Genomic DNA, 20,121 nt, shown 5'->3' with positions numbered 1-20,121 from the left:
CCCACAACCATATTTAAACCCTTAAGGACCCATGACATGTGTGACATGTCATGATTCCCTTTTATTCCAGAAGTTTGGTCCTTAAGGGGTTAAAGGAACACTCCAGGCAATAGAACAACTCGGTTGGAATGAAGTTATGATGCCAAGAGGTCCCTGGCGCCAACTTTCCTTCAAAACCGGTTTAATCCCAAAGCCTTGAATCCAGCGCCATTTAACTTTGCCCCTGCCCTTCCACTGCTCTCATATTTGTGAAACAGGAAATCTCAGAAAGCCTTGGACAGTGCGCCATTGTGACTGTCAGCTGACGCTCTAAGTCAATCAGCAGTTCCCCATTCACAAAAATAGCTTAGGAAAAATGCAAAGGTATCTCAAGCAATCTTGTTGCAAGTAGGTCTTCCTAAAGCAAAGCTCACCACGCAAGCTGCAAATTGGGGAATTTTGCATCAAATCTAGAAACTTCAGAGGTCAGTACTGTTTGTAATGTACTTTCTATATAATAGGGATCCACTGACAACATTGTGGTTTTAATAGATCCCAAATAATCCGAGATAGCCCTAGGTTAAAAGTTCTAGTTTAATTCTGCATCGAGGGGGGAAAAAAGCAGTGATTGTTTTTTTGTTTTTTTTAAATTGAAGAGTTGCTATAAAGTGTTGTTTGAGCTAAAATAAGATATCCTATTTTAATGTGAAATGGTGTAATTTTCCATTCCTGACATACCAAGTCCACAAAAACTCAATCTGTGGGAGAAATTAAATGTGCACCAAGAGTTCCCATAGAAACAGTACACCCAAACAAACAGAAATTCTAAATAAGTCCTCTAACAGTTTACATGCTGTCACAATATTATTTGAGAGATCTACACTTATCTAAAGTCTTCTAGAAACTAAATTAGTACTTGGCTCATTCATAACGCTACCATTAAGCTTGAAAAAATGTGGGCCCACAACCCATAGTCATTCTTTCGTATCTTTATTTGAGAACAGGAGGTTGGTGGCAAAGATTTTGGGAAAGTATAGATTACAGCCCGGGAAGGGTTGAAATCCGAGGCTTCTTTTTAGTGACGCCGTCACAGTCTAAGAGATCTAATAGTTCAGATGTCCACTAAGGAGGACACCAATATTTCAACTATAATCATTATTATTATAATACATCATTTATAAAGCACCAACACTTTCCGCAACGCTGTACATAACATTATTATTATTATTATTATTTAAAAAGACAGATTGATGTGGCACAGTGTGGGAGCATATACTTTGCAGAGTGCCTTTAATGATGGCAATCTCTCCATGATGTCATGCACACGCATGTGCATTCACATGCAAAATGCATTGCATTATTGGATATCAACAATTTACATTGTAAGCAGGCTGTGTTCTAATGCAGGAATTATTGTCCAAGTTTTGGAACCTATGGATAGTGTATTTGTTGCATGTTAGTGAAGTGAGGTAAGGGTACAGCACTATATCACTTTGTCACCTCCAAATTGGCACAGGCACCCTTTGTGAATTCAGTCAAGCTGTACCCCATCACCTATTACATACAAATGCCTGGATTAAAAATATGGGAATTTTATGTTCTCCATATTACATCACAAGTTAAGAGGTTTTGTCAAACTGTGTACATGCTCCCAATTTTAGAGTGAGTGTACTAAGCCGTAGTGTTACTGTGCTGGTAGGGTCTCTTTAACTAGAAGGAACCAGCACATTGTTAAACTGACAGCGGATATCACTGGAATTCTGTAAGAATGTTTAGAAATCCTAAGTACACAGGCATCCCAAAAAATTATTTCAGGTTATTTTAATGTTAGAGAGCAAAGATTCATCATTATAGACTGTAAGCTCGTTTGAGCAGGGTCCTCTTCAACCTATCGTTCCTGTAAGTTTTATTGTAATTATCCTATTTATAGTTAAATCCCCCCTTTCATAATAATGTAAAGCGCTACGGAATCTGTTGGCGCTATAAAAATGGTGATAATAATAATAATTATTATAATAAAAATGTTTAAAATAAAAAGGTATGAATTGTTTGGAATTCAAGCAAATTACGACTTTTAGAAAAAAAACAACCAAACAAAAAAAATATGGCTGGTTTGGAGATTTTTTCCAATTTGTTTGCTTTAGTCAAAATGTTGAAGAATCTCTCTGACTTCCTAACAGTTCACATTTTAGTAAATAACCTGGTGATACAAAAAAAAAAAAATTATTATTATTAAAGAAACACTATAGTGTAAGTCATACAAAACTAAACCGTATTCCTAACTCGATTGTGTCCCTCTGCCTCTATGGTTCCCACCCAGTGATTAAAGGGTTAAACATCCTTTTTTTTCCACTTACCTACTTTCAGCTCCTGGGTCCCTCAGTGTTGGATCGATCTCCTCTCGCTACGTTTTGCCGATGCTGGAACCTAAAGCACATGCTCGATGAGCACCATGTGTGTATTAGACCTTTCCAATGACATCCAATGTTATTTTACAAAATTAAACTCTGGAAAAATCTGTGTTAATTTTGGCTGCAATTTTCTATTTAGTTTTAGTCATGGTCTTTAGACTAAAAAAACATGTTAGTCGTATTTTAGTCATCTGAATTGTTTTAGTTTTAATACACAAAAAATAGGTGGAGCTGTAAAATACTTCCCTCTCTTCAAGATACGGCTAACAAAGCTGAAACAGAAACAGAGGGAAACACAATAGTGCAGATAAATCTTTTAAAATATAGAGTAAATCCAATATCTGTAGATAGCACACTCACAAAAATAGAGCCATAAAGTAACCTGGCTCTGGTCTGGATATCAATAGGATACCAATAGGATCCTTTCAATTGTGGGGTTTGGATCTCCCTGAAAGGATCCTATTGATATCCAGACCAGAGCCAGGTTACTTTATGGCTCTATTTTTGTGAGTGTGCTATCTACACTGTGCTGCACTATTGTGTTTCCCTCTGTTTCTGTTTCAGCTTTGTTAGCCGTATCTTGAAGAGAGGGAAGTATTTTACAGCTCCACCTATTTTTTGTGTATTATTATATGTATGTGTGTAGGTGAAGGGAATACCTCACTAGGTGTTTGAGCTGTATACACCACTTTGGGACATACTTTCCTTTATTGTTTGTTTTAGTTTTAGTTTAGTTTTAAATGAATAAATCTCCAGTAGATTTTAGTCGACACAACTAAAATCAAATGGGTTTAGTTAAAGCCTCTATCTGTCTCTTTTGCTCCTTCCACAGCCCCTCTGTGTCTCTTTATGTCTCTCTCCTAAGCCCTGAGATGAAGTGGCCTAGGTTCCTATAATATCCCTTTAATGAAATCCAAGATCTGCATACTTCCAATAAAATTAAATAGTGTAGCTAAAAACCTTTAGATATAAGACCCCAAGCATATTAGCTTTCAAAATCTGTTATTTGATTGACAGGTAAGTTTGCAATACCACATGCAATGCAAAAAGTATCTCTGAATCTTTTCTAAAATAATTTTATATCCTTTTATTTATTTATGCATTTGTTTAAGTATCTATTTTTTATTTTATTTATTATAGTCATAACAGGTTTTACCATGTCCACTACTCCGGAAGCAAGACCTGCCAATCAAGTATTAAACAACAGCAATGATGTAACAGGGACGCAATTACACTGTTATTACTTTGCATCAGTACTGGATGGCATATTGCTAAGCTCTGATCTGGAAGTGTTATTATAACTAGTTACTGTTGCCGGGAAGGCATTCATTTATCACCAGAAAATAAACAGGAAAGTCATTAATTAATTAAGAATAGCAATATGCATCAGCAAACATTAATATTAGACTACACATCATGTCTGTCGCACAGATAGATAATCCATTAAAATGTATTTTTTTAAAATGCCTTTAAAAAGAAATTTAGTTAGTTATTGTTTTAAAAAATATGCAAAAATAAATAAATAAAAATGTGCTTCTGGGCGTGTCCCTAGCATGCCGCATCATAAGGGGCAGGCTGGGGTCATCCAATCACAGCTTGCCCCATTAGCAATTTTATCCCAAGTGTGTTCCCCATTTCTCTGATTAGTGTGGATCTGCCTCCCTCTCTTCACTTGTGTTTTAGTGAGAGAGGGAGAGAGATCTGTGGTTTAGCTAGAGAGATTTAGGTATTTATAGGTAGGGATTTGTAAAATATTGAGACCCAAAGGCTCTTTTCAGAGCCATTAACCTCTGTCTTGCCAGTGATCACTATAATCACTGGCTCTTGCACAGCAGCACTTTTCTGCTGTTTGTGCCTTTTTTTTAAGGGTTAATTTTTTTGTGATCTTTTTTCTTTTTTGAGACCCAAAAGCTCTTTTCAGAATGATTAACCCCTGTCCTGCCAGTGATCACTATACAGATCACAGGCTCTTGCACAGCAGCACTTATTTTGCTGTCTGTTCCTTTTTTTAGGGGTTACATTTTTTGTCTTTTTTTTGTGTGACAGGTCACTAAGTAAAGTGATTGTGATCATGTCCCATGGGTCACGGAAGTCAACCAGCGCTGAGCAGTCATATGCCACCCTTGCGCTAGAGTCTAAAGCGTCTATGTCAGACTCTGACCCTGATTTTGACACTGCCAGGTGCTCAGATACATCATCACTAGATACAGTGTCTGCTGCTAGTGATGTATCTAGTGATGTTGTATCTGTGCCTGCTAGTCCCCCTGCCAGAAGGAGACGTGCTGCTCCAGCTGGCAGAACTGCTGAGGAGTGGGTAGTGCCTCATCGCCAGAGGCCAGACATCCCATCCTTTACTGCAAATCCTGGCATTAATTTGGATGTCACAGGATTTAGCCCTCAGCAGTTTATGGAGGTGTTTCTGGGCGATGATGTATTGGGGAACATTGTCGCCCAAACTAATTTATATGCCCATCAATTCCGAGCTACAAATCCTGACTCTTTTTTGGCAAAGCACCATCGATGTGCCAGAATTTAAAAGATTCTGGGCATTGACTATGCTGATGGGCATAAAAAAAGAAGTCCTCCATCCGCTCTTACTGGAGTAGTAGCCCCATATGCTCTACCCCCATTTACTCCCAATGTATGTCGAGGAAGAGGTATGAAATGATTCTGCATTTCATGCACTTCAGCGACAACAGCCTGTGTCCCCCTAGGGAGCATCCCCAGTTTGACAGGCTGTATAAAATCCGCCCCCTGATTACCCACTTTGCTGCCAGGTTTGCAGAGGCTTATACACCTGGAAGGAATAAATGCGTGGATGAATCCCTGATGAAGTATAAGGGAAGGCTGGGATTCAAGCAGTATGTTCCTTCCAAGCGCTCTAGGTATGGTGTAAAGATGTATAAGCTCTGTGATAGCGAGACTGGGTATACTCAGGCCTTCCGGGTGTACAAGGGAAAGGATAGCCACCTTGACCTTCCAGGTTGCCCAGAACATATGGGAACCAGTGGCAATATTGTCTGGGACCTGATATTCCCCCTGATGAACAAAGGGTACCACTTGTATACTGACAATTTTTATAAGTGTCCCTTTGTTCAAGCTACTGTACTGTTTTGATACAGTAGCTTGCGGCACAATTAAAAAGAACAGCACAGGTTTCCCAGGACAACTTGCACACACCCGGCTACGAAGGGGGGAGACCTCAGCTCTGCGCCAAGAGGAGCTGTTGGCAGTTAAGTACAGAGACAAGAAGGATGTGTACCTTCTTACCACTATCCACACTGAGGGAACTGTGGAGGTCCCTGTACGTGGCAGAGCTGAGAGAACAAGCGAGCCAGTGTGCATCAAGGCCTATAACCGGCATATGGGTGGGGTTGATCTGGCAGATCAGTTGCTGCAGCCCTACCTAATTATACGAAAGACAAGGGACTGGTACAAAAAGGTTGCAATCTACCTAATGCAGATTGCAACCCACAACGCTTTCTTGTTGTTCAAAAAAGCAAACCCCGGGACGCAACTGAGATTTTTACAGTTTCAGCTCCAGATAATTTCGGGGATTTTGTACCGTGATGCACCTGCTCCCCGGGCGGTGATGGGAGAGAGTAGAGTTGGTGCTACACATTTTATTTTTAAAATTCCCCCTACTGCGGCAAAGCAGAATCCCCCAAAAAGATGCAGGGTCTGTTCTAAGAGGGGGCAGAGAAAATATAGTGTATATTGTAGTGTCCTGATTGCCCTGGACAGCCTGGACTCTGCATTGGCGACTGCTTCAAATGATACCACACGCTGGTCCATTTTTTATTTATTTTTTAACATTTGCCGTTCAGTTTTTTTTTTGGTGTCTTTTTTTTTGGAGGGGGGGGGCTTTGTTACATTTACCCCGTGCATGGGGGGCATGGGTGTCCTTAGGAGGCCTTGCAGAAAACAACCCGGGGTGTTTTCTTGCAATAACCAACAACGGGCTCTCCTAAATCACAGTCAAAAAGCGGTGTGCGTGTGTAAAATTGAGGATTGAACAGTTACCTCCACACACGTTCTTCAACTTTTTTTATTTTTTGTCTGGCTAAAAAAAAGTTGCATCAAAGCACTCCACATGCAATACCTCGGGGTGTCTACGTTTCAAGTATGTACCCTTTCGTGGCGATATATAAAACTGGGGTATGTGATAAGCCCCAAGCTAAAGATAGGCCTATCAGAAGAAATACTCTCAATTTCAACTCAAATTGCAAGTCATACAATTGTAACCGTATCTTCCCAAAATCCTGGCAAACCTATGCATGGGGGGGGGGGGGGGGGAGGGAGGTATGGGTGTCCTAAGGAGGCCTGCAGAAAACAACCCGGGGTGTTTTCTTGCAATAACCAACAACAGGCTCTCCTAAATCACAGTCAAAAAGCGGTGTGCGTGTGTAAAATTGAGGATTGAACAGTTACCTCCACACACGTTCTTCAACTACTGTGGGGTGTCAACTTTTCAAATATATGCATGCTTATGGCAAGAAAATACATTGGGATATCTGATAAGGCCCCCAAAAGGAAAATTACATCTAAACAAAACCACTGCAGAAATGTAAAAAGAGGCCTGGTCCTTAACGGTAATAAAATTGAAAAATGGCCTGGTCACTAAGGGGTTACATACATTTTCTATGCTATGCATTAAAATAATATATTAATTCCACCCTGGCACATTAATTCTCACTTCAATTACTACTCTCAAACGGCTTAAATTTACTACCACACCTATGCTAGCTAAAGCAAATATGTTACAGGGTCATGAAGGGTTATTTATATAATCAGAAGAAATTAAAGTTTATGACATCAAAGACATTTTGTTTCTCTCAACGCTGGATTGATAGGTGTAACTATAGATATTAATTTCCCGTCAGAGTATTCAATCAGAAGAATACATTGTTTATCGTGTTCTGTGTAGTCTTAGTGACCACTGTGGCTCAGTGTGTTCCATTAAACTTATCAGTTAATAATTATAAAAAAAAAAATTTAACACCAAGTTTCTTGGAAGTTACAAGCCACAAGTTTAATTTGCTCTGTCTGCGCGAAATGATTTTATCTAAGCAACAGCTGCTTGTAAATTGGAATATGACATGAAGGATGCAAGATATCAGGACTGGCCTTTCTAACTCCATTGCATATCATAAACATGTGTCTGAACTTAATGTTATGGGATTTCCAGATGGGTAGGTTTATTACATGATATTGATTAGGATAAGCATTGGATGTCTATTTTTCTTTTCCTGAATATCGTTTTGACAAGCACAATACTTGCAAACCATCTGGGACTCTTTCTAATTTCCTGTGTCACTCAATGTTGCCATAAAGATATTTAATGTTGACACAGTCACCAGGTATCGGTCTGTCTCTATTCCAGCCCAGGAATATTAATAGTCCTGTTTATGCTTTTATCAAACTTAGTGCAATCTCACTGTTAATGGTCTGCATTTTATTTTGGCTGAGAGTCACAGAATCATCTTGGCCACACGCTTTAGCTACAGGTAGTGCCTGTGTTAAAAATAGACAGGACTGTTACAATGGTGGAAATGGCTAGCAGATAGGAGGAGGTACCATAACTATAATTCCATCCAACCTGGACTGCAGTGATAGTATGAGGGCGCTGAGCTAACCTGCCTCAGCATTCTCTGTCTATCACAGCTGTGCAGGTTGTATAGAATTAATGTTAATAATGTATAAATTCTGAATTATTAATGTGGCTGAGAAGACTGCAGTCTATGGGAGCTACATACAGCCCTGGTTTTTATCAAACTGCTCTGAAACTAACAAAAAAATGTGCAACAGCACACACAGTCCTTGAACCATAATCCGTATACTGGCGTACTGGTTATAGTGCACAGCGTGTCCTTTAAAGAATCTAGCAGTTTTGCTGGCATAATGTATGTACAATGCTTTATGCTCTTTCATTACAGCATTTTATCATTAGTTTTATTTTTAACACCTCACAAATACATATTTTCAGTGCCTTCATGGCCTGTTAAAAGCCATTTGTTGGGCTAAAAAAACAAATAAAAGGAACACTCTGAGCACCATAACCACAACAACGAACAACCCACTGTAGTGGTTATGTTGCCAGAAAAGGCCTGGTGCTCACCTAGGCTAAGCTGTCAAACCGTTTGCAAACCGAGGTTCACCGGTCGCCAGTCACCTCATTTTTTGCTCCCGGAGGCTCTTTGTTCTGAGCTAGCCTGGTAGTGCAGAGCTTAGCTCATTGGCTGAGAGCACTACAACAGGAGCACTACAGTAGGCTGTAGTGGTTATGGTGCTTGGAGTGTCCCTTTAAGAATAAAATAAAAAATCTTCTATTTAAAACCAAACCCTATGCACATCTGTCACTCTCCCATGGGTTTTCACTAATGTGAGAATTACCCGGAATTCAATGCAAAATTAAATTGAATTTCAATTTAAGGCCAAAATAGCCAAACTGAAGACAGAATTGACTTGAAGAATTTTTATAAAACCACTATTTTGGTGTAAATTTCTTAATTCACTTTGAATTCCTAACAATTATCATTTTAGTGAACAATGCTTTGTAAGTTTCATAACACTGGATCTCTGTGATCCTCTCATACTCACAAAACATTCTCAGCTCCTAGGAAAAAAACAGGGATATCTGGATTGAAAAAGGATGTAGAGGGACTGTCCCTCCTAAAAAAGGGACACGTGGGAGTTATGCAAAATATCAGTCCACGGCATACAGCAGGCATGTAGAGACATGCTAATATGAAACAGACAGCAAATGGATTCTGGATGAGTTATTTAATGCAGCTGCCGACATTGTTGAATAATTTGCAATTAGTGCATAAAATTGTTTATGGAAAAGGAAACAAAAAAAATACATTAAACAAAGAGTCCAGTGTGTATATTCAGGAGACTTGCTATAATTTGCAAAACTATAATGAATACTTTTTCTCCCACACCAGGACATTATCACAACCCATCTCCATTACGAACTTGAATTTCACGGATCTTTAAGTTGTGATGTTAGTGTCTGAAAATAAAGCACACGTGACATATTGCATTTGACTCTGCAGCAAGCGGTCACAATTCTGTACACGCATGTGGACAGTTCGGGAGCCTCGATGTATGTGACAGACGTGATTCGTCATTTCCTAGGGAATGATCTGCGGTAGTTATTTGTGGACATACATTTATTTTGGGGAAAGATCATTTAACTATATTGCATTCACTGTTGGGGTGGAGCACTAAACTCAGAATTGTATATTTCAAATCTCATCACAAAATTGTTTAACTAAAAAGATAGCCGACTTAGAGAATTCTTCCAATTTCATCTAATTTGAGTAAAATATAAAATGTATTTAGAATTTACGACACGTTTTATTAACAAAACATGCTTGGATAAATTTTTAAGAGTTTTTTATTGTGTCCCCCAGCTGTTCCCTTACATTTCTAATGATGTCGAGAAGATATTATGGTTAAAAGTGGGTGGAGAAAAGTTTCTGGAGATTATCTGATATGAAGAAATGGAGGCAAAATGTTATACTTAAACCCATTATCTAAATTAATTAATTAATTCAATAATAAAACCATTACTAATTAACGAATTAAATGTATTATATAAATTAATTACATTAGCTAAATTATTTCCGGTCACCATTGCATTATTCACCTTTGTCTACAGTTCGTTATAACAAACACTTAACATCTAACAGTATTTAGATACAATGGATGCCTTTTTGGAATGTATCCATTGATAGTGTATTTGCTTCCCCTATGGACTACCCATGTCAAGATATTTAATAACTGTGTACTCAAAGCATGTCTAGCTATCACAATACTTTAGACCAGGGGGAGATACCCATTGGCACTCAAGATATCGTGGACCGCATCTCCCATGATACTCTTATAGCTATAATTTTGGTAAAGCATCAGGGGAGAGGTAGTCCACAACATCCGAAGGACCAAAGGTTGCCTACCTCTGCTTTAGATCATCGCTAGTTCAGTGGCCCAGAGTCATCCCATTCAACTTCCAACAGCAAAGATAGTAGTCAAACAGGGCTAGTCTTAGCCCCAAGAAGACTATGTTTTTTTTTTTTTTAAAAATGACTAATTGCCCCAAATCAAGCAGAATATTGCGTATTTAGGAATCTCAGCTTACACAGATTGGAACTTGGAACTTTCGAAGTAGCTGAACTGGAAGCAGAGCCGGCTACCTTGGCCTTAAATTTAAAATTCACAGTGAATTCCCCCAAATGCTCATTTTAGTAAAATGGCCCTGCATGTGTTGGAACTAGAAGGTGCACGGATAGTTAGAAGCATCTTATTATGCGACAAGGATAAGAACAAAGATTCGGGATTTCTATAACGGGGGACTAAGTTCAGAAAACAGATATCTTCCTTCTACAACAAATACAGATACAGAGCCAATCTGAGGTTGTACAGGGTTAAAGGATTCTTGCACTTGGTAGAAGTAGATCAATAGAAACTCTGATTATCTTGACAGATCTGTCCATGATCACATGAAAATAGTCTGGAAGAGTACAGTATTGAGATGTTCTACTGTTTGGCTTTAATAACCTTTTTAACTAACCGTTAACCTATTGGGAAATCAATATAAATACAAGCCCAATCTTCTGATCAACAGTCAATAATTCTGTGTCACTGCAACAGAGTCGCCCCTACTCTAGATCTACGACTTAAGTTGTTTGCAGACAAAGAACCTTAAACAGATAAAGACGACATCATCGATAAAAAAAAACTCAGACGCACTTAGATAATCACTATAGACAGTCATAGCACACGTTCAAGCAAATGTTCAGGAATCATTACAATTTATTGTAAACATCAGCATTCCAAAAAAGTGCTACATGGCGTTGGAGCTGCTCATACGCACACAATGTGCCATTCAGAAAAAAACTACAAAGGCTATACCAGATTCATGAAACTATGTCTGGGGGGAAACAGTTAAAACCGGATAATAGTTGTACCTCATAGACCAGCGCTGGCCAAAAGGTAGATCCTCATGATGCTTTTTCGTTCTAAAGGAATGCAAAGCATCATGGGAGTTCTAATTGTAATTCTACAACATCTGGGGATCTACCTTTCAGGCACCCCTGCCCTAGACTATACTACCATGAGTAGCTTGGCGTTTATTGTATCAAAACTGTAAAAGGCAATGTTTTAATATAACGCAGACCTTTTGCGCCTATTAGGTGAAAACTTTGTTTTACTGCACAATAAAAGAGACACACAACCTTATCTAGATTATAAAATCTGCTCATTGTTTACCAAACACCTAAATTCAGAAATGGTTCCGTAAAAAAAATAAAAATAATAATAATGAGATTTTATTTATTTAATGTTCCAAAACAGGGACACTTACATTATCACAGTATACAAATCCACAAAATGCAGTAAATTCACTTTGGACATGTTAGATGCCCCAGCATTTAAAGTCTAGAGACTTGTCTACATTGTTTAAAAGACACTGAGCACTGGTAGAATAAAATCATGATACTGAAAGAATTCTTCTTATGTGATACCTTTCAAACCAAATATCTCCTAAAACCAAAGTAAAATACAATAACAATGTGCACATAACAATTTACTTTCAAAAAAATTGAAAAAATATGGAAAAATGCTGATTTGCCCAATTATTATAGTCTTTGTGTTGTTTTTCTTTATATTTTTTAGGCACTTATATTACATGACAATTGGGAAGAATGTAGAACCCGTTAGGAATTAGTGTCCCAAGTGCATTTAATGTCAGATCGAAATCTGATGGGCAGCTGCGTCAATGTGGCACATATTATTATAACGCGAGGCAACAAAATAGAAAATCAAGACAAAGCAAACAGAGGCTCACAAAGACATTAATTACAACATGCAAAATCAGGCAGTTGTATAACTTTGTCATAGATCAGCAAGAGAAAAACAAAACAAAACAAAAAAATAGCAAACTTCTGGGAAAATAAATAATACTCTAATGAGCAAAATGAACATGTTGAAGGACCTAAATAAAAATGCTTATTATGTGGTTTTAACTCTACCAACTCCAGACGGGTATTGCTCAGTAGCCTGGCATTTAAAACAAGTTAGTTTTGCGTTCCAAGGCAAGATTAAGATTTGTGACATTACCGCTCAGTAAAAATACTCTGACAAGTTATCAGTAGAGAAACGCAAAGGTGCAAGAACCAGGCTGACCCAGCAATAGGGATGCTAACAAAACCAGCCTTCATCCAAGAACAAGTATAGAAAAATTGTTCATCATTTAAAAATCGGTGCCGTTGGCAAGGGCTGGGGAGATAGTCTGACGCGTTTCATGCTTGGGGTGGGATTGTTTTGCACGTCTGGAAAGAAAGAAGCTCTTGACCATTTTTACCATGTCTAATTTTATTCCATTCTCATTATGGAAGAAATGTTAAAAAAGTACTCTTTATATTTTCCAAAGTGCAATGAATCCTGATACTCCAAGGTATTTTACCATGGCCTTTCTGGCAACGTTGTTCTTTTTTTAATCTTTATCTTTATTGAGGCAATTGCAGAAAACACAACATGTACAAAATACATTTCTGGTGGAAGGAACGTATTTGGAGGATGGAGAATGGAGAGACGTAATATAGAATAAATAAAAAAACAAGCATTAACTAGTAGGCTGGGAGGCAGAGAGCTAAAATAAAGAATAGAGGAAGGGCACATTGCAGCTTCCCCTTGCAGAAATTGCTTACTGATAACATATTACCAATGACAAACATATTTTTTGCACAAAACTTATATTAGGCAGGAGTTCCGGGCTGCCTAGTCATGTGTGCTGTGGGGTGCCACTACCATCCCCAACAAAAGTGGAAAAAAAGTATGTGCAGCGTTTCAAGCTATGTAAACATAGATTCCTACTTCTAAAAGCAGAAGTGGTCATGGTGGTTGGAGTAACCCTTTAAGAAATAATTATGCACCTGTAACCCAGCGACCATAAATACTCTGCAAGATTCTAAATTCTGGTCAAGGGCAACGGCCCCAACTCAGTCTTCAAGAAACATCAGTAACCTGTATTTTGCCTGTATCCTCACTGGAACAAAATTGGCAAAATCCTGGATGTTTTTGTGCTTTAGGAAATGAGTCTAACCCATTTCTTGAGCTCTCGTACCCATATCCAACTGATACTCACCATTTCACAACCCGATGGAAGGTTAATGGTCAAGTGAGAATTTAAAGAGATATGCCATCACTACCGACATTAAGTAGAAAATTGCCCCTTAACTGTTACGGACAAGGTCAAATAACCCTTTGCACATTTCTACAATCTGAATTTACAAATATAACTTAATAAATCAGAGCGAAAATAGTATGAAAATAACACCTCACCTCTTTTTCTATTTTGAGAAGCTTTTTCACTGCTACCTCCTTGTCTTGTGACAGCCATTGTGCTCTGTAAACACTCCCAAAACTTCCACCTCCACAGCTTTCATAAAACTGAAGGTCGTTAAATTTAATTTGCACAAACGAAGCGGTTAGGGACGACATCTCATAATGGCAAGGGGTAACTCAGAAACAACCTGCAATCAAATAAGTAGACAAATACATGAATTAAAAACAAACAAACAAAAAAAAACATACGTAACATTCAAATTCTAAACGTAGAATTGGGAAGAACTGACAAGGGGGTTGCCAAAATAGACAGAAATATAGCGGAGATGGAGATTTTTTTTTTAAGCCAGCTAAACCAACCTAAAATGTATATTTCTCCACAATTCTCTGTTTATTTAAATCAAGTTAACATGACGTGACATTTAATACAATATGGACCTTTTAAATTCAAACGCAAAAAGTAGAAACACATCAAATGCCAAATGCAATCTACATGTTAAGATTCAATTTGCAAGAATTTTTTAAAATTAGAAATAGAAACTTAAATTTAAAAAAAAAAAAACACCAATTTCTTTTACATCATTACAGTCCCTTTAAGAGTGTTTACACCATGCTGAGTACCAGACTAACGCAGTTAAATATTTCTACCTTTTTTCAGAGTTCTGAAACGTATACCTTTAAGTGATCATTACTCAGCATTCCCGCGCAAAAAAAGTTCTATACGACCCCATAAAAAGTAAACACAATCTGAAACTACTCACTGTTAGACTGTCTTCAGAAAAGGTTTCTAAACTGTTTGCGTTGATCACTTGCCATTAAAGTGCCTGTTTGTTTTACCCCTCTCGTCATGTCACAGTAAAGTTACTATAATGTTCCCGTACCACAAGACTTTCGTACAAGAACCTGGCAAGGCAGCAGATCTTCTATAGTTAAGTACTGACGACTGGAAAGCACACTTTCGGCTGTCAGCTTGCATAGCTGTTCTGGAATCTGGGGCATGCAATCGCCTCACAGAGGGAACACTCCACAGTATAGCTTTAGCAAATGAACGTTCTAGCACATTTACTGCATTAGCTCTGCAGACCGGACAACCTGTTTGGGACGGGCTTGCGTAAAAGTGGTTTCGAAACACAAAGATTTTTCAGAACACGTTTTAAATGTTAAGTGTTTTGCTAACTAACCTCTCTGGGATTTGCAAGTTTACATAATGAAGTACAGACTGATTCCTTTTGTCACTGTGTGCAAAAGTACACTTCCAAGAAAGGTTATTAGGTCCGTAACAGATGATCATACCATGCTTGTTACCATAAGGAAAAAAATAGAATATATACGTCATCGATTGACACATAACAGCAATTGTGAATAACGATCTTGCCACCTTCATTTTTAAATAAATAAATAAATAAATAGACTTGGGATTTTGTTAAACTTTTTTTGAACTTAAAATCTTAAAATCTGATACTGTACTATATTTTATCCAATCTTCCAAGTTAATTTAATTTGCTTGGAATCTTATGACACAGATCTAAACAGTTCCCACACTCAATTAAAAAGAGATAATTTCTGAGTTCTGCAAAATTTATAAAACAAAAATATATATTAAGAAACCTTGGGAATCCAGTCAAGCAGAAGGTGCCAGATGAATGCTGGTAAATATTATGCGGTTAATATTATTATTATTTTTTTTTTTTACTAATTTTACTCTTGGAAGTGAATTTTAGGTGTTCAAAGCTGTTTATTGAGCACGGCAAAAACACTCAAAAGTATGCATGTAAATGCAACAAACATATTGGACATGCAGGCAGTGGTGTATCCTGGTTTTGTGCTGCCCTAGGCAGGACAAAACTCAGGCGCCCCCCTCCCGCCCACGCCACCTCCACCCAACCCTCCACCCCCGCCACCCCCACCCAACCCTTCCCCCGTCCCGGCTTCTAAATACACACACACACATTCACTGACAAATACGCATACACTAGGTAACAGAAACACACACACACACACACTAACAGACACACTCACTAACAGACACACTCACTAGCAGATACACACACAGTCTAACAGACACACACACTAACATACACACACACACACATTTACAGACACACACACTAACACACACACACACTGACATACACACACACACACACAGACCCACACACTAACAGACACACACACACTAACAGACACACACACACTTACAGACATACACAACACTAACAGACACACACACACAGACACACTAACAGACATACACACTAACAGACACACACACACACACACACACTAACAGACACACACTACACACACACTAACAGACACACACACACAGACACACTAACAGACATACACAGACATACAAACACACTCACTCACTCACATATTTAATACATTTTTTTTTAAATTTAACCCCCCCAGCCTCCTTACCTTTGGGAATGCTGGGGGGGATATCTGTCTCCCTGGTGGTCCAGTGGCTGCTGGGAAGTGCGGGTAGGTGGGCGGCTGGCGAGGGAGCACTTCCTCTGAGCGGTCTGCTCAGCTCCCTCGCGGGCCGCAGAGTGAGACTGGGAGGCGGAGCCGGAATATGACGTCATATTCCGGCTCCCAGCCTCACTCTGCGGCGCGCGAGGGAGCTGAGCAGACCGCTCAGAGGAAGTGCTCCCTCGCCGGCCGCCCACCTACCCGCACTTCCCAGCAGCCCGCCCAGCATGCCTTGTTAGCCGCAAGGCTAACAAGGCATTTGCCCTGGGCATTTGGGGGCGGCTTTTTTTGCTGCCCCCTGAAAAATGCCACCCAAGGCAAATGCCTTGTTTGCCTTGCGGCTAATACGCCCCTGCATGCAGGTCCTAACGTCAATGTCAATGCGAACATTGTAAACAGCGATATCATTTTCTGTAATGCAGGTTAAATACCAGCGTAATGTGCATCGGTGCACAGTAATAGCAGAGACAGTGTCTTGACTGTGTCTGTATGTATGTGTCGGGGGGAGAGGGGGCATGGATCGGAGGGGGGAGCACAGACGGGGGGAGGGAGGAGTGGGGCCCACGGATCAGTTTCGCACCAGGCCCCATGTATTGTGTACTGCACATAAGCCTCAATACAATTAAAACCCCAAAAATCAACTGAAGGCTTTTTACTAGAGATGTCCCGAACAGTTCGCCGGGAACTGTTCGCTGGCGAACATAGCATGTTCGCGGTCGCGAACACGCGCAATGTTCGGCCCGCCCCCTATTCGTCATGGAGGTGGGAGGGCCTGGGAGGGAGGGTCTGCTGCTGATTGGCTGGAATGTGTCTGCTGACTGTAAGGTACAGGGTCAAAGTTTACTCAATGATGATGAATAGGGGGCGGACCGAACATTGCGCTATGTTCGCCGGCGAATGGTTCCCGGCAAACTGTTCGGGACATCACTACTTTTTAGTATCACTACAATGACCATTCAAGTGTAAGCTCACCTGCCAAGCATACCTTCTAGCTTAAAAAAGCAAAAGGAGAATTGTTAATGTAGCACTCTCCTAACAGGTTTTGCCTTGACCTGGCAGGTGAGCTGACACTTTATCTGTTAACATGCTGAATCTTGAAAAATGTTCACCCTTGCTCATATCATTTCTGTATCCTTTTGTACAATGTCAATAAAATATAACTTGCACAAAAAAATTAATACATAGGGAAGTGGAGGATTACCACCACTACAAAGGATTAGAATATATTTCCTCAGCTGTCAAATCATTCTAACCTTGCATTCAAACTGGGAAGAGGTCCCAGGTAAGTGACACACAATATGAGCTCTTAAAGAGGAAATGTCCCTTCCAGTATTTTTTAACGCCTACTACTTTACAAATATGTATTTATTAGGTCTTAAAAATGTATTCTAATATGAAAGTTCACACCGTGGTATTTATCTTTCTTCTGGTACAGAATGCCTCCATTTTGGCTCTGCCCTCTGCTCCTGCCAGTCAGCATTACAGAGGAATAACAGATACAGTGTTTCTGTTTATCTTCCTCCGGTACAAAGTGTGACTTGCTTGTCCCAGGATTGAACTGGATTGTGATGCCAATTGCTACAGCTTTAAAACACATTTTAAAACAAACAGAGCATCACATGACAAAAGGTTAATAATACACGTAACGGGTGATTTTCATGTTTTTAATCAATGATGTAAAGACGACACAGCTTCTTTAGGGGACTGAGAAATCTATCTCCGTTCTCAGGAGCAGGAAAGTAAATAAAAAAAAAATACATTCAACTATTTAACCATAACATTGGATCCAGTGAGTTTAACCCCTTAAGACCGGAGGGCGTACAATTACGTCCTTTTTTAAGCGGCTCTAAACGACGCCTGGCGTAATTGTACGCCCTACGTTTTTTTTTTTACTTACCCGGTCGCCGGTGATTCCACGCCGGCGATCGCGGTTGGGGGGACACCCAGGGAGCCCCCCGCGGCACGTCCGCCCTCCAGCAGCCCCCCCTGGCCATGTGAGAGTGAGGTCCTTGCGAGGACCTCACAATCACATGGCCGGTATAGCTGGCTCAGGCATTGCCAGCAGGGGGAATAACTGTAATGACAGTTAGTCCCCCTGCTGGCTGAAATCAAATTAAAAAAAAGTTAAAAAAAAATAATTATATACTTAGATCATATATATATATATATATATATAATATATATATGATCTAAGTATATATATACACATATACATACACACACATACACTGTTTAGGTGTATTTTACTATTAATATATATATAATTATATATATATATATATATATATATATATATATTAATATCAAATTACACGTAGACGGATACTGATTAAATATATATATAATTATTGTTATATATATATATATATTTATATATAATATAAAAAATATGTAAATACGTAAAAAAATACATTAAAAAAATAATAAAAAATAAATAATAAAAAAATATATAGATGTGGTGTTTTATTTCATTCTAACTGTATTGTGATATTACCGTAATATATATATATTTATATCAAACTACATGTAGAACGAAATAATATATATATCTATATACATAAATATATACGTATATATCACTATATATATATCTATATATAAATAAAAATATATAAAAAATTATATATATATATACGTATATATACACATATGTATATATATATACATATATTAATTCTACACATATATTTATGTAATATTTTAACATAATTAGGTATCCTAATTAATTACAATTAGCGGGACCTGCCTGACAACCCATGCCGAAAGTATAGGGAATTTAATTTGCTAGCACTATATTTAACCCTATAACTTTCCAAGACACCATAAAACCTGTACATGGGGAGTACTGTTTTACTCGGGAGACTTCGCTGAACACAAATATTAGTGTTTCAAAACAATAAAATGTATTACAACGATGATATCGCCAGTGAAGGTGACGTGTTATGCATTTTTCATGCACAAACAGCACTTACACGGACGATATTATTGCTGCAATACTTTTTACTGTTTTGAAACACAAATTTTTGTGTTCAGCAAAGTCTCCCGAGTACAACAGTACCCCTTATGTACAGGTTTTATGGTGTTTTCAAAAGTTACAGCGTCAAATATTAGGCTTGTGTTTCATTTTTTTCACATTAAAATTTGCCAGATTGCTTACGTTGCCTTTGTTAACCCTATGGTAGCCCAAGAATGAAAATTACCCCTATGATGGCATACCATTTGCAATAGTAGACAACCCAAGGTATTGCAAATGGGGTATGTCCAGTCTTTTTTTAGTAGCCACTTAGTCACAAACACTGGCCAAAATTGGCGTTTTTTGAATTTTTCACACACAAACAAATACTAACACTAACTTTGGCCAGTGTTTGTGACCAAATGGCTACTAAAAAAGACTGGACATACCCCATTTGCAATACCTTGGGTTGTCTACTATTGCAAATGGTATGCCATTATGGGTGTAAATTTAATTCCTGGGCTACTATACAGTCTCAAAGGCAACGTAACCAATCTGGCGAATTTCAATTTCAAATGTAACGTGCTATATTTGACCCTGTAACTTCCCAAAACACCATAAAACCTGTACATAGGGGGTACTGTTTTACACGTGAGACTTTGCTCAATACAAATATGTGTATTTTATTGCAGTAAAAGCAAACAGTATTATGACATTAACAGTTAAAATGTCATGTAGAACTAAAAAAAATAACAACATTTCTTATTTTCTCCCATTTTCTTCATATTAAATTATGTTTCATAGCTAAATAGTTCTTCAAATTATCATTCCCTTGAAAATAGCAAGTGAGTGAAAATTTGCGATTCCAGACTGTAGATTGGTTCTGATGAGTTCAGAAAAACAGGGATTTCATCATGCGAATCAATGTTACAGAATCGGTCTGACAGACCG

At 38.5% G+C, this 20,121-nt stretch overlaps 1 protein-coding gene across 4 annotated transcripts in view; it reads right to left on the bottom strand.

The window, feature by feature from the left end:
• Positions 1-20,121, bottom strand: part of MAP3K20 (mitogen-activated protein kinase kinase kinase 20) — a 172,232-nt gene that overhangs the window by 109,026 nt on the left and 43,085 nt on the right. For 2 of the 4 annotated variants that reach the window (XM_063429738.1, XM_063429741.1), the window contains exon 2: positions 13,737-13,927. In XM_063429738.1, the coding sequence (XP_063285808.1) occupies positions 13,737-13,895 (159 nt within the window). In that variant the 5' untranslated portion in view covers positions 13,896-13,927. The other 2 variants (XM_063429740.1, XM_063429739.1) reach the window with 2 other exon arrangements.

This window comes from Pelobates fuscus, chromosome 8 (assembly GCF_036172605.1).
Source record: "Pelobates fuscus isolate aPelFus1 chromosome 8, aPelFus1.pri, whole genome shotgun sequence".
Classification (NCBI taxonomy): Eukaryota; Metazoa; Chordata; class Amphibia; order Anura; family Pelobatidae; genus Pelobates; species Pelobates fuscus.
The sequence above is the reverse complement of the archived record's forward strand: the minus strand, read 5'-3'. Positions and strand labels throughout refer to the sequence as shown.